Below are 13,010 nucleotides of genomic sequence, written 5' to 3'. Positions count from 1 at the left end.
CAAAACATATCAACAGAACTTCCTTGATGTCATAAAGCATCTTAACTTTTATACTATCATTACACCTCAAAACATATCAACAGAACTTCTTTGATGTCATAAAGCATCTTAACCTTTATACTATCATTACACCTCAAAACATATCAACAGAACTTCCTTGATGTCATAAAGCATCTTAACCTTTATACTATCATTACACCTCAAAACATATCAACAGAACTTCCTTGATGTCATAAAGCATACCCAGTTAGTGGAAGAAATTGTTTTAAAAATAATTTTATCTGTAGAATGTTTGCAATTAAGAGGTCGTTTTACCAAAGTTTTACCAAAGTTTTGTTTTGTGTGTTACAAAAAAACCAAAGTTTTGTAACACAAAGTGAATATCCCTATAAAAACCATAGTAAAAGCAGTGATTGGCACCTGTTAGGCCTCCAGAAACCTGTGGAACTAGGCAATTTTGTATATTTCTCTCTGGATATCTTACTGGGGAGAATTGATGGGCAGTTCATCTTTCCTTATGAGAGACCTCAATCCAAGATACACATTTTCTCTTTGTTGCTGCTGTTCTCCTGGTGATTCCTTCTCCCCATGCCCACCTGCTCACCCTCCTCCCATTCACCCCCAGCCCCTAGGCCCCAGTAGAAGCAAAAGGAAGGAACTTTTCCTAGGACGACCGATTATCTTTATAGGAAAAAAAGGAGGGATGTCGCTTTCTCAGGGGCAGCAAGCAGTCTAGGGAAGCTACTGTTATAGCCCGTTGAATATTTTAAAGGTATTTAGAAAACAAACTCCAGGGTGATCCCTTTAACACTGGAGAAAACTAGAGAAATATTGTATATGGTCCAGTGGAAGCTTATTTAAAGACCAAGCTAATGCTCTGGTCTTGCAGGACCCTAGCAGAGCTCGGTTCAGTGTTAAAGAAATCACATCTCCAGTTCATACTTGTCTGGAAACACCTTTGTGGTCCACTCACATCAGACAAGCAGACAGATTTTTCTTAGTGGCGGAACTGGTCCGGTGTGGACAGTGTGGAGGTCAATTTCCCAAGAGGCTATGAGCCTCCCAGCCTTTTCCCTGCCCAGAAACTCAGTCCTGCGTATATATCACGGGTCAGCCTCCTAGTGTGAGGCTGTGTGGGGCAATTGCCACAGGGGTTTCCCACTCCTGGGGCTCTGATTTCTCTGGATTCATCAATCCCTTTGGTCATGATGGGGATACTGGGAGTGGGGATGAGAATCGTACCCCTACTCGTGCTGCAGCTGTGGGTTCATACCACATGCAAAAGCCACAGAGTTTGCCTCGTGTGTTGGCATTACTAATTGCCTCTGCCACCTACCACCCATCCTGGAAATGGAATTTTCTATTTTGCCCTGTTTGCTGTCTGTAATTCTCACCCACCAGAAACTCACAAAGCTTCTGTCTCCCAAGTTCCTCTTGATAAGAGATCACTTTCGTGTGATTCTAGTTATTTCCACTTTCATAAAGATATAAAATGTCATTAAAAAAAAACCCTGAACACACGAAGTGTCTACTGGAGAGCCTCAGAATGCATGCGTGCACACACACACACACACACACACACACACACACACACAGGCACACAGAATCCCTAGTACAGAAGCAAAGTTCTACTAGTCACTGTTAACCGTAGAAACTTGAGAACTGAAACCTAGGTTAAAGGACCTTCCTTCTCTCTTTTTTCTCTGTTTCTTCTCTTTTCCTACTTAAACAAACAGACAAACAAAAAAGGCAGAGATTTGCAGAGACATATCCAGGGATTACCATCTCTGTGGTTGAGGAGGGGTCCCTTGATAGAGTTGTGTCTCAGGATTGTAACGTGACAGTTACTCTGTTAATTGGTATTCACACGTGCAGCAGTGTGCTTTGATTGAACAGAGGGGCAGAGGAAGGGTCTCTTAGGTCCTGGTGATTTGTGGCATGCCTATGCCCCCCTGGGATGGCATATGTCTGAGAGAGCAGGGGCAGAAATAAAGCTAGCCGAAATTATTCTCTGAAACAGCATAGTCACAGAAAAGTGGTGGCTGTGACTGGATATTGTGAAATCAGACCTAAGGAAGGCCTCCTGTCCACTTAGCTGAATCGCCTCCTGTTCGTTTATGTCCTCATTCATTCATGCACTTATGCAAAAAGTTGTTGGGCACGTGCCAGGTGCTGAGGAGGAGGTGGGTGTGTCTTCATTGACCTTCCAGTTGGTGACCTTTACCACGCCTGCCTCGAAGAAGCAGATGATGAGAAAGGAAGAAAGAGGAGTGTAGAACCGGGCACCAGCTTTGGGGGAAGGTATTAAATTAATTTTATTTTTTAACCAGAAATTCATTTAGTACTAGATGAATCAGGTGAATGGATAAGTTGTTTCTAAATCAGAATAAATACTAAGGCAGAGCCTTTATTTAATTGAGAGCTGATTGATTGCCTACTTCTGGCCCATTATGAAGTTATGTTGCTTAATTTTTATACCTATTTTTTTCTTTTGTCATTGCGGTTTTCCTTTTTTAAGTCTATGATTTGTAACACTAAATTATTAGCAAAGAATTTCTTAGTTTCCAAATGTTCCCAGATGTCAAGGTCCCTGATGGCCGCAGCCATATTTTTTTCAGCTCTATTGAGGTTATAATCAATATATAGTTAACTGCATGTATTTAAATTATATTATTTGAGGAGGTTTTTTTATGGTTGTTTAGATTGCCTACCTAGAATTCTCCTTTATATCTCTCAGTGAGGTTTTCTATTTTTCTTCATATATGTTCTACTTATTTCTTATAAAGTTTATTCCCAGGTATTTAACAAATTTTATCAAAATTGTAGAATTTTTGTCCTTTTATAGGACATAAGAAAAAGTAACTTTTCCCTTAATCATTCCTGTTTCTTACTGAAATAAGAAAAATATCCATCAAATTTCTACTGTTTATACTGTAATAGGAATTGCACCAGAGACAGATCATGTAAGGAGACTTATAAGATTTTCAGCAGTTTAGAGTATCGAATTATTCCTCCTGCTGGAACAATGAGTATTGTGCCCAGCACTAGAAATTTTTGGCGTATATACACACACACACACACACACACACACACACACACACACACATATTTATAGTTTGAATATAATTACAAAATTTTTTTTATCCCAAAGTAGAAAATAATTTACAGTAAATATTTTCTGGGGGGAAAAAACCAGATACAAATCTGCCTATGACACTTATGTGACTTTTATTATTTTATATTACTGAACTACTATCATTTTCACGGTATAGCTACCTGTGCCTAAACATGTATATAAGCATCAATATGACTAATATAACATTTGAAACTCACTAACTTCATTGTGTAGTTTGTAACACAAGCAGCAAAGGAAATGCTATTTTTAGTATTTAAGGAGTTTTGATATATGTATACACTTGTGAATCTATCACTACAATAAAATAATGAACATATCCATTACCCCCCAAAATTTCCCCATGCTTTTTGTAATTCATACCTCCTCTTTCATTCCCACTATCCCTAGGTAATCATTGATCTGATTTTTGACACTATAGATTAGTTTGCATGTATGAGAATTTTAGAATAAACTCATATAGCATGTACTCTTTTTTTTTTTTGCGGTACGTGGGCCTCTCACTGTTGTAGCCTCTCCCGTTGCGGAGCACAGGCTCCGGACGCGCAGGCTCAGCGGCCGTGGCTCACGGGCCCAGCCGCTCCGCGGCGTGTGGGATCTTCCCGGACCAGGGCACAAACCCGTGTCCCCTGTATCGGCAGGTGGACTCTCAACCACTGTGCCACCAGGGGAGCCCTAGCATGTACTCTTTTTAAAAAGCTAACTTCTTTCACCTAGCATATTATTTTGAAATACATTCATCTTTTGTATCAATATTGCATTTCTTTTTATTACTGTGAAGTATTTCATTGTTTGTCCAGTCACCTGTTGATGGACATTTGGGTTGTTTCCAGTTTTCAATTAATACAAATAAAGCTTCTGTGAATATTCTTGTACAAGTCTTTGTGTGGTCAGATGCCTTCATTTCTCTCGGGTAAATACAGTGGCCATATTTTTTAATCTCCATGTCTCTTGTGCTTAGCACATTTTCTAGCAATTATTAGATGCTCAGAAAATATTGTCCTAAGTAGTTGCTGGACTTTTCCTGCATTTCTGTGGTAATCAATAGATAGGGCCTAATTACTTTAAAAAATAGCTTCTTTCTCTCTCTTTTTTTTAACACCTTTATTGGAGTATAATTGCTTTACAATGGTGTGTTACTTTCTGCTTTATAACAAAGTGAGTCAGCTATACATATACATATATCCCCATATCTCCTCCCTCTTGTGTCTCCCTCCCACCCTCCCTATCCCACCCCTCTAGGTGGTCACGGAGCACTGAACTGATTTCCCTGTGCTATGCGGCTGCTTCCCACTAGCTATCTATTTTACATTTGTTAGTATATGTAAGTCCATACCGCTCTCTCACTTTGTCCCAGCTTACCCTTCCCCCTCCCTGTGTCCTCAAGTCCATTCTCTACGTCTGCATCTTTATTCCTGTCCTGCCCCTAGGTTCTTCATAAACATTTTTTTTCTTTAGATTCCATATATATATATATATATATGTATATATATATATATATATATATATATATATATGTTAGCATATGGTATTTGTTTTTCTCTTTCTGACTTACTTCACTCTGTATGACAGACTCTAGGTCCATCCACCTCACTACAAATAACTCAATTTCGTTTCTTTTTATGGCTGAGTAATATTCCATTGTATATATGTGCCACATCTTCTTTATCCATTCATCTGTTGATGGACACTTAGGTTGCTTCCATGTCCTGGCTATTGTAAATAGAGCTGCAATGAACATTGTGGTACATGACTCTTAAAAAATAGCTTCTTAAAATATTGTTTTATTTCAAGAGAAAGAGCGCTTCTGCTATGATCCTAGTTCCCTAGTTTGCTCTGCAGTATTTTATGCATTATAGCTTAATTGTCTACTCCTAGATTTTTTGAGTTCTTGGAGTGTTTGTTGAATTCCTCTGAGGAGAGAGTAGAGAAGCATTGCTATGTTACCTAAAGACACAATGTAAAAGCCAGTAAAGTATTTAAAATATCTCCATTAAATCCTCTGATATATTTGTGGGAAAAAAGGGTTTAAGTGCTGAAAAATTTTAGAAATCTTTTATCTAAAGGCAAAAAAATTATACTAATAACATATTAGTGATTGCGATGGGCTAGATATTGTGTCGAGTGCTTTATGAGTGTATCACAATTAATCCTCACAATAATCTAGGAGATAAGTTATTTTAATAACCCCATTTTACAAATGAGGAAATAGAGACTAAATGAGGTCAATTAATTTGCATTGGGCCACAAAGCTGGCATTTAAATGCAGGTCTGCCTGATAATGAAGGTGTGCTCTCAACCATTATGACACATTGACTCTGCTGTGTTAAAATATTAAACAATACTCAAAATATTTTGGCATGTTCAGTAAGTTAAAAAAAAGTCCATGTAGGTAAGTAAAGAGAGCCTTGAGTCTAGCAATAAAGTCAATTGTTGTACGTATTATTCACATAAATATTTCTAAAAGTTAATTGACTTGACAAGTTTCTTTCCTAATAACTTCTGACTTTGTATTTAAAGTCACTTTTGGGACTTCCCTGGTGGCGCAGTGGTTCAGAATCCACCTGCCAATGCAGGGGACACGGGTTCGAGCCCTGGTCCGGGAAGATCCCACATGCCACGGAGCAGCTAAGCCCATGTGCCACAACTACTGAGCCTGCGCTCTAGAGCCTGCGAGCGACAACTGCTGAGCCCATGTGCCACAACTACTGAAGCCCACGTGCCTAGAGCCCGTGCTCCGCAACAATAAAAGCCACTGCAATGAGAAGGCCACACACCACAGCGAAGAGTAGCCCCCACTCGCCGCAACTAGAGAAAGCCCGCACGCAGCAACGAAGACCCAACGTGGCCAAAAATAAATAAATAAATAAATCTGTGACTCTATTTAAAAAAAAAAGAACTAAGCTAGGTAAATCAGTTTTAGACTTATTTGAAAATACTTACATTAGTAAGTTTTGCTTTCAACTATAATAAAACATACCTGGTATTAGTTTTTAAAAGTTCCCTTGGGTCGCAGAAGGGAGTTGGCATGAGGGTTGCCAGAAGTATAGAAAAATCATAAGAGTAAGTGATCACTCAGGGGGGAATAAAAACTCTAACTTTGAATACAGTGAAAAACTATCTCCAGAAACCTTATAATTACCTATATCAGCACAATCTTATATGAAGATTATTGTGTGATTTTGAAAATGAAATTTTTTGCCTTCAGATTCCTTATAATTTATCCTGTTTTTATTCTGGATGTTATCTTAGAAACCATAATCTTCATAATTAAGCCATGCTTATGTATGTAACTACTGGCTTCTTAATGTTAAAGTACCCTTTTTATGTGTTTGTTTAGTGTAAAATCACTTTATAAAATGTAAAGCCACTATGTCAGTTATTATTATGAGCTGATTAAAAGGGAGGAAAACAATACTAGGATGCCACGTTTTTGGTTTTGCTTTCTTCCACTTTTCACTAGAATTTCGTACTTAGCAAAGAGGGGATGTTTCATCATAGAATCACCAAGTTGGAAATGCCTTTATTTTATTTATTCTACTTCTCCTGATACCAGAAAGATCTACATCAAAATTATTCCCAGTATCCTCAAAAAAAAAAAAAAGTCATATCCATCTTGAGGTTTTCTTTCTTTCTCATGATTAATGTGTCCTGCTGCCCTTGAGGCCTATTCTTTTAACTCTTTCTTTTAACTCCGTTCTGAGTAGAAAGGGAAAAGAACCTTCGTGTATAAAATAGACCTTTGGCTCATTGGAGATTTTTGGTAGAATACATCATTTTCTTTCTTTTTTCAAGGGTTGACTAGAACTCTTTTAAGTCTGTATCATGGTTCTTTGGTACCTCTGTGCCTCGCTGATGGTAGAAGAAAGGAAGCCAGAATCAATCTTTAATCAATGTGGCTGAGTGAAGAAATGATCATGATGGAATACAGTGAATGACAGTAGTAAGCTTTGGTGCTGTCCGTCTGCTGAGGACTGCAAGATCTAGGAATTCTATTTTATATTTTATTGTATATAACATATCTTTTGTCTGTATTCTCTGGATGGTCCCTTGTCACTAAACATGCCACGTCAGCAGCCATATTTGTGTTTGTATTTATGGTCTGTTTTTTTTTTTTTTTTTTTTTGCGATACGCGGGCCTCTCACTGCTGTGGCCTCTCCCGTTGCGGGGCACAGGCTCTGGACGCGCAGGCTCAGCGGCCATGGCTCACGGGACCAGCCGCCCCGCGGCATGTGGGATCTTCCCAGACCGGGGCACGAACCTGTGTCCCCTGCATCAGCAGGCGGACTCTCAACCACTGCGCCACCAGGGAAGCCCTATGGTCTGTTTCAATTGTTGTGTCCTATGGAGAAAGAACAGAGGCTGACTAAACAATTTAGTGGGACCAAATGGAGGCCTAATGATAGGCTGACAGCGTGTGTGCAAACAGATGTGCGTACTTCGATAGTTGGAAGTAAGAGAGGGGAGGAAGAGGCCGTCACATGGCACACAGTATTGCAAGCCTGAGGACGCCAGACGAACTGGTTTGGGGAGAGGGATTCAATTCCAGCAAACACCCCAGCCATCACATTCAATCAAGTAAGCTGTTAGTTTAAATCTTATTTATTGTCCAGTTTGTTTGCACTTAACTTGTGAACTCTTAACATTCTTATAGTTGTTAAGAGTTATAAGCATGAGAAATTTCCACTGAGTTTATGTTTGTACTTAGTTAAGTGGTATCAAGTTACTAAAGTGTACGTGGCACTTAAGAATTCAGGGTTGGAATTAAGAGTTCAGGTCCTGGTTTGTTGTATGACTTTCAGCCAGTTAATTATACCCTTTAAGTCTTGATTTCTTCATCTGTAAAATGGGGTGACAAGAGTTCCCATAATTATGTGAAGATTCATTGAGTTACCATGTGAGAGGTGCATATAATGCCTGGCTCAGAGTGAATGCTCTGTAGTTGTTAGGTTTTGACATAAAATAATTTTCTTTTTCTAAAATAAGAGTCCAGAAATATTCAGGCTTGAGAGACCGGGAGTCAGGTAAAAGCTTTTGCGATTTTGAGAGATCTGGGTTCAGTTCTGGCTCAGCCTCTTAGCCAGTCTTGTTACCTCTCAGACGCTCAGTTTCCTAACAATTTCCCAGGGTTGTTGTGAAGACTAATTAATAGTAAATGCTGCCATTTAGGGAGTGACTTCCCTGTGCCAGACACTGTACTGAGCACCTACGTACCTTATCTTTATTCCTGCTTATAGCTTAATGAAGTGAGGAGTATTATCCTATTCCTGAAGACAGAGGAACTGAGAGAAGGCAGAGCGTGGCTGGGCTCAGGATCTGCCTGCCTCCAAAGCCCATGCGCCTGACCTGAGGTCCCTTTGCAATGCACAGGTGATTCATCCAGTAGATTCCTTCTGTGACAGGCAGCTGGGAATAGCCACATTAGGAACAAAAGTTGTGATATAAGGGAAAGGGAGGGATCCTTGTAATACTGGAGGGAAACGCTTACTGCGTGTAATGGGTCTCAGGATGCCTTGGGAGAGGGGTGTAGAAAGGAGGACCTGAGTCTGGGTGTTCTGTAGATACACCTGGGGCCAGCCCTGGATATTTGTATACAATTATAAAAAATTAGTTTAATTTAGGATTGTTATTGATATTTTAAAACGTATTTTAATTCTGGAAATTAAAGGAAAACTGTGTATCTTGTAAGACTTGCCCAGGGGCAGGATCTCTTTCACCTAAATCCCAGTTCTGCCGTTCAGTTGATGTGTGGTTTTAAGCAAGTCATATTTCATCTCTTTGTCTAGTTTCCCCATTTAAGCTGGTTTACAAATGGGTGAAATGGCCATTACTTACCTCTTCCTAATTTGGTCTCAAATAACCATTTTGGTGTCCTTTCCTACACTTCCCCTGAACCACCCTGGACTTCAGCCATAATGCATTTCTTCCTGTTCCCTAAATCAGTGCTTTGTTGTTTTTGCTGCCTGAATTCTCTTCTCCACTTTCTCTAAAGAAAAACTCCTACTTATCCTTTCAAAACCAAAATATCAGTTTTCCTCCCAAAAGCTTCCCCAGCTTTTCCTGGCCCAATCACTGTCTCACTCCGTAGTATACCATGAGCGCATGACTTCGTCTTTATTGGATGATGAATCACTCCCCTCTTCCCCTTCCACCTACCATATGGTTGTGAATTCCTCTTGAGGAAACCCTCAGCCCCCTTGCATAACGTTGAAGCTGCAGCACACAGTGCTGTGCTTCGTGTCTGATCAGTGTTTGCTGGCAGGATAGGTAAAATAATGAATGGCCAACTTAAGCGTGAACCTTTATCTGCAAACTTCATAGCAAAGTATTTGGAATAATAAGCCAAAATATTAGCATAATACAATATATGATATATCATGGAACATGTATTTAGGGGGCATAAGCCAGCCCAGCATACCAGTCATCTCAAATTTTCCTGTGTGGATTGACTGACATCTGACAGCTGCTTTTAGTCACAGGGGCAAGTGGTGAGTGGAGACAGGCATCTCAGAAGCCGACCACAGTCTGCTGCTCAAGAAAGAGAGCCGGTAGGTGATAAATGACCCCAGAGCAGTGTCTGGAAAAACTCCATGATATCCACAGGGATTTTCTCCAGAGTTGGGGGATTCAGGGTCATTTGATTTTCTTTGTGCTGTTAGTATTTTCTAAGGTTTCTACGGTGAACCCGTGTGACTTATTAATAGGAGGATGGCGCTCTGGAAGTTTCTTTTGCACACTAACTGGCATAGGCCCAGGAGCAGGGTAGGTGGCCCTGTCTGACCAGACCCTTTGGTACTGTGCAGCAGGTTCTTTACAAGCTGGTCCCTGCTCACCTTTCCATCCTGCCTCATGTACCCTGTCCTTCAGCCACACTGACCTTTTTTTTCCACTTATTTATTTTATGTGGCAAACACTCATAGATATGATACTACAGGTCACTCTTCTAAGCACTTTGCAAATACTAACTCATTTAACTCTCATAACTATCTAATAGTATCCATGAAGTGGATACTATTATTATTTCTGTTTTATAGATGAGGCAACCTAGGTCATTCTGGAATATGTGTTTCATCCCACGTGCTGTGCTGTTCATTCCCTCCCTATGATATTATCGGAATTTCTTTTCTGAAATTATCGTGTAAGTCTTGGTTCCTCTATGTTCTCTTAGCATCTTTTTAATATTCAGTACTTACTACGTTGGATGATAAAGTTGCTGTGTATGTCTCTCCCACAGGTAAACTTGGGCAAGTGACTTAATTTTTGTTTCTTCCGTCTGTCAGATGTGTCTAATAACACTTATCTCACAGAGGATCTGAGGATTAAATGGCTCCATATTTGGACCGTATGCTCAGGAAATGAGCTTTTCCTATAGGGACTTGATATATTCCTTGACACAGTTGCTGGCACAGAACAGGTGTTGTCCTGTGGGAAACTGAGTGGAAGGGGCAGAAGGAAAGCCTGGGTGACCCAAAGTCAAGGCCACTGCAGGAGAAGAGAGCGGAGCACCCCCAAATGCCTCGTTAACAGCTTGAGCGGAAGACAGCTGAGCGAAGGCTCTTGGGTTTGGTCATAGGTGGTGTTTTTGAGAACAGCTTTAGCAGGTGTGACGAGAGGGGAGGCAGATCGCAAGTGGTTAAGGAGGAGTGGGTGGGAAGGAAATGAAGACTGGTGGTGTAATAATCTCTCTTTCAGCAAGGGAAGAACAGAGTTAGGGCAGTAGCAGGGCCAGAAGAAGGTTCTTGGTATGGATGGCAGAGGCCTGAAGGTGTCTATAAGCAGGAGAAGTAAAATCTCAGGCCATGCTCAGAATCCAGGTTGCCCCCTCAGGGACTTGGCTCCATTAATTTTGTCACCTGTTTGCAGCTGGGACATCCAAGGTCTGGGGAGCTTTAGGACCCCAGCTTTCAGTTGGGATCCTTGGGTAATGTGTTTAACCTGTCTGAGCTGCAGTTTCATCATCTGTAAAATGAGAATTTTGTGAGCATGAAAGGAAATGACATCTGTTAAGTGCTACTACAGCGTCCTTAGCTGTTGTGTCCTTTTAACCTTCTCATAGAGGCAGGATGACAGAGAAGAAAAAAGGGTAAATCTTAGGGTGCTTTAGACCTGCAGAAGGAAGAAGTTGGGGGTGTGCTCCTGGGACAGCTGTTCTCTTCTCCATGAAGTAGGGGAATGGGAAGGGTTTGTAGCTCTGATCAGACTGGTGGGCTCCATAGAGGCCACCAGGTTCTCTCCACTAGAGATACACAGAAGACCTGAGGACAGCAGCGAAGGCCTGGCTAAGCACAAAGAGGACAGTTAGGATTGTTTTGTGACCTTCTGCAGCCAGGCACGCATGAGTCGAAAAAGGTGTGCGTAGAACTGGGGGCTGACGGAAATGCCGGGGTACGGGGATTCGTGTGCTGGGGGGTGGGTGGCAGGGGGAGAGAGGGAGGGTGGGAGGATACACTGGTGAAATGACAGCCAGACGTCACATGGGAGCTGATGGCCTGGGAGGGTTGGCAGGTCTGAAGGTCACATGGTCACAGTGAGGATGCAGCGCTGGTTACTGGGAGCAGGATAGGGACCCCAAAGATTGTGGCCAGAGGGGAGTTTCAGAGTATTAGATGAAGCAATTTTGAATGACTAGGGCCAGGGGAGGGCTGGGTCACCCAAAATAATCCAGTGTTCTTCATCTTCATTTCTCTACTTTTCTTCTGTTCTTTGTCATATGACTATCTACACCCCCTCCTAAAATAACCTTAGTCTTTATACAGCTTTTTGTGTGGGATGTATCAGTTAATATAATTCAGTAAACATTTTTTATTTCTTCATTGTATTTGTAATAATTTTTCACGGATACGGTATATCAAGTTATCTTTGCACATACTACTTTGTATCTTCCGGATTTTTCCCTGGGATAAATTCTCAGATGTGAGATTACTGTGCTCAAGACTGAATGATTCAGAGGAGGGAGTCTTGGTATGTCATTAGTTACTTGCTGTAGGGAGATTTGCATTGAGCAGGGAGGAAGGGCAATAGGGAAGGAAAAAAAAAAAAGAAAAAGAAAAAGAAAATTCAAATATAGACTCTGAATGGAGGCTTTGTGTGAGCGCCCTGTGTCCATCTCACATCCTCCTGAGTTCTGTGTGCTGGAGTGGAAGATGTAACTGGTGGAGTTTGCATTTGTGATTGAGTGTTTGGTTTGGTCTCTGATGCTTTCATTTTCGGGGGAGAGGGGGTGGCTGTCATCAAGAAGTTGAAGAAGTTGCAGTGTGTGTCTGAGAGGAAGGCACAATCAAAGGGACTCTCTTTCTAAACAGATCTAGAGCTTTTGGAGGAGGGCAAGGACAGCAATTTCATCTTTGGAAATTAAAGAACTTAATTATTTTGATTACAATCCTCAGTGTTAGTATTTTGAATAATTTTAACAATATAGGGAGACATGATTTAGATAATTATTAAGGAAATCGTAATATTTTGAATCAGTGATTTTTTTAAAACAAATATTATTATTAATAACATTTTTTCCTTAACTTATGATTGGAATGGTTCTCCTTTTTTTTTTCTTTTAACAGAAAAAGTACAGAAAGGGATTTATTGATGTGTCAAAAATCAGATGTGTGGAAATAGTGAAGAATGATGATGGTGTCATTCCCTGTCAAAATAAATATCCATTTCAGGTGAGCTGGCATATTTTTGTGACAGTGAAATTCTGGGCTTTTAGTCATGCTTACTATTTGACGTTAGTGTTTCCTGTCATTGCTTTGTTGATTGATTTCTTTCAGCTTTGTTGAAGTATAATTGACACATAAGAATTATATATATTTAAGGTGTATGATTTGATGTTTTGGTATATGTAAACATTGTGAAATGATTGCTACAATCAAGCCAATT

The 13,010-nt window shown here is 40.5% G+C and overlaps 1 protein-coding gene across 6 annotated transcripts in view; it reads left to right on the top strand.

The window, feature by feature from the left end:
* The window catches only part of TEC (tec protein tyrosine kinase), a 151,345-nt gene that overhangs the window by 97,011 nt on the left and 41,324 nt on the right, over nucleotides 1-13,010 (top strand). For 5 of the 6 annotated variants that reach the window (XM_073805227.1, XM_019928215.3, XM_019928209.3 and 2 more), the window contains exon 3: nucleotides 12,692-12,796. The exons of the other annotated variant lie outside the window; for it this stretch is intronic. In XM_073805227.1, coding sequence (XP_073661328.1) covers nucleotides 12,692-12,796 — 105 coding nt within the window. The remainder of the gene's footprint in view (nucleotides 1-12,691; nucleotides 12,797-13,010) is intronic. 6 annotated transcript variants of the gene reach the window in all.

Source organism: Tursiops truncatus, chromosome 5 (genome assembly GCF_011762595.2).
Source record: "Tursiops truncatus isolate mTurTru1 chromosome 5, mTurTru1.mat.Y, whole genome shotgun sequence".
NCBI classification, from domain to species: Eukaryota; Metazoa; Chordata; class Mammalia; order Artiodactyla; family Delphinidae; genus Tursiops; species Tursiops truncatus.
The sequence above is the reverse complement of the archived record's forward strand: the minus strand, read 5'-3'. Positions and strand labels throughout refer to the sequence as shown.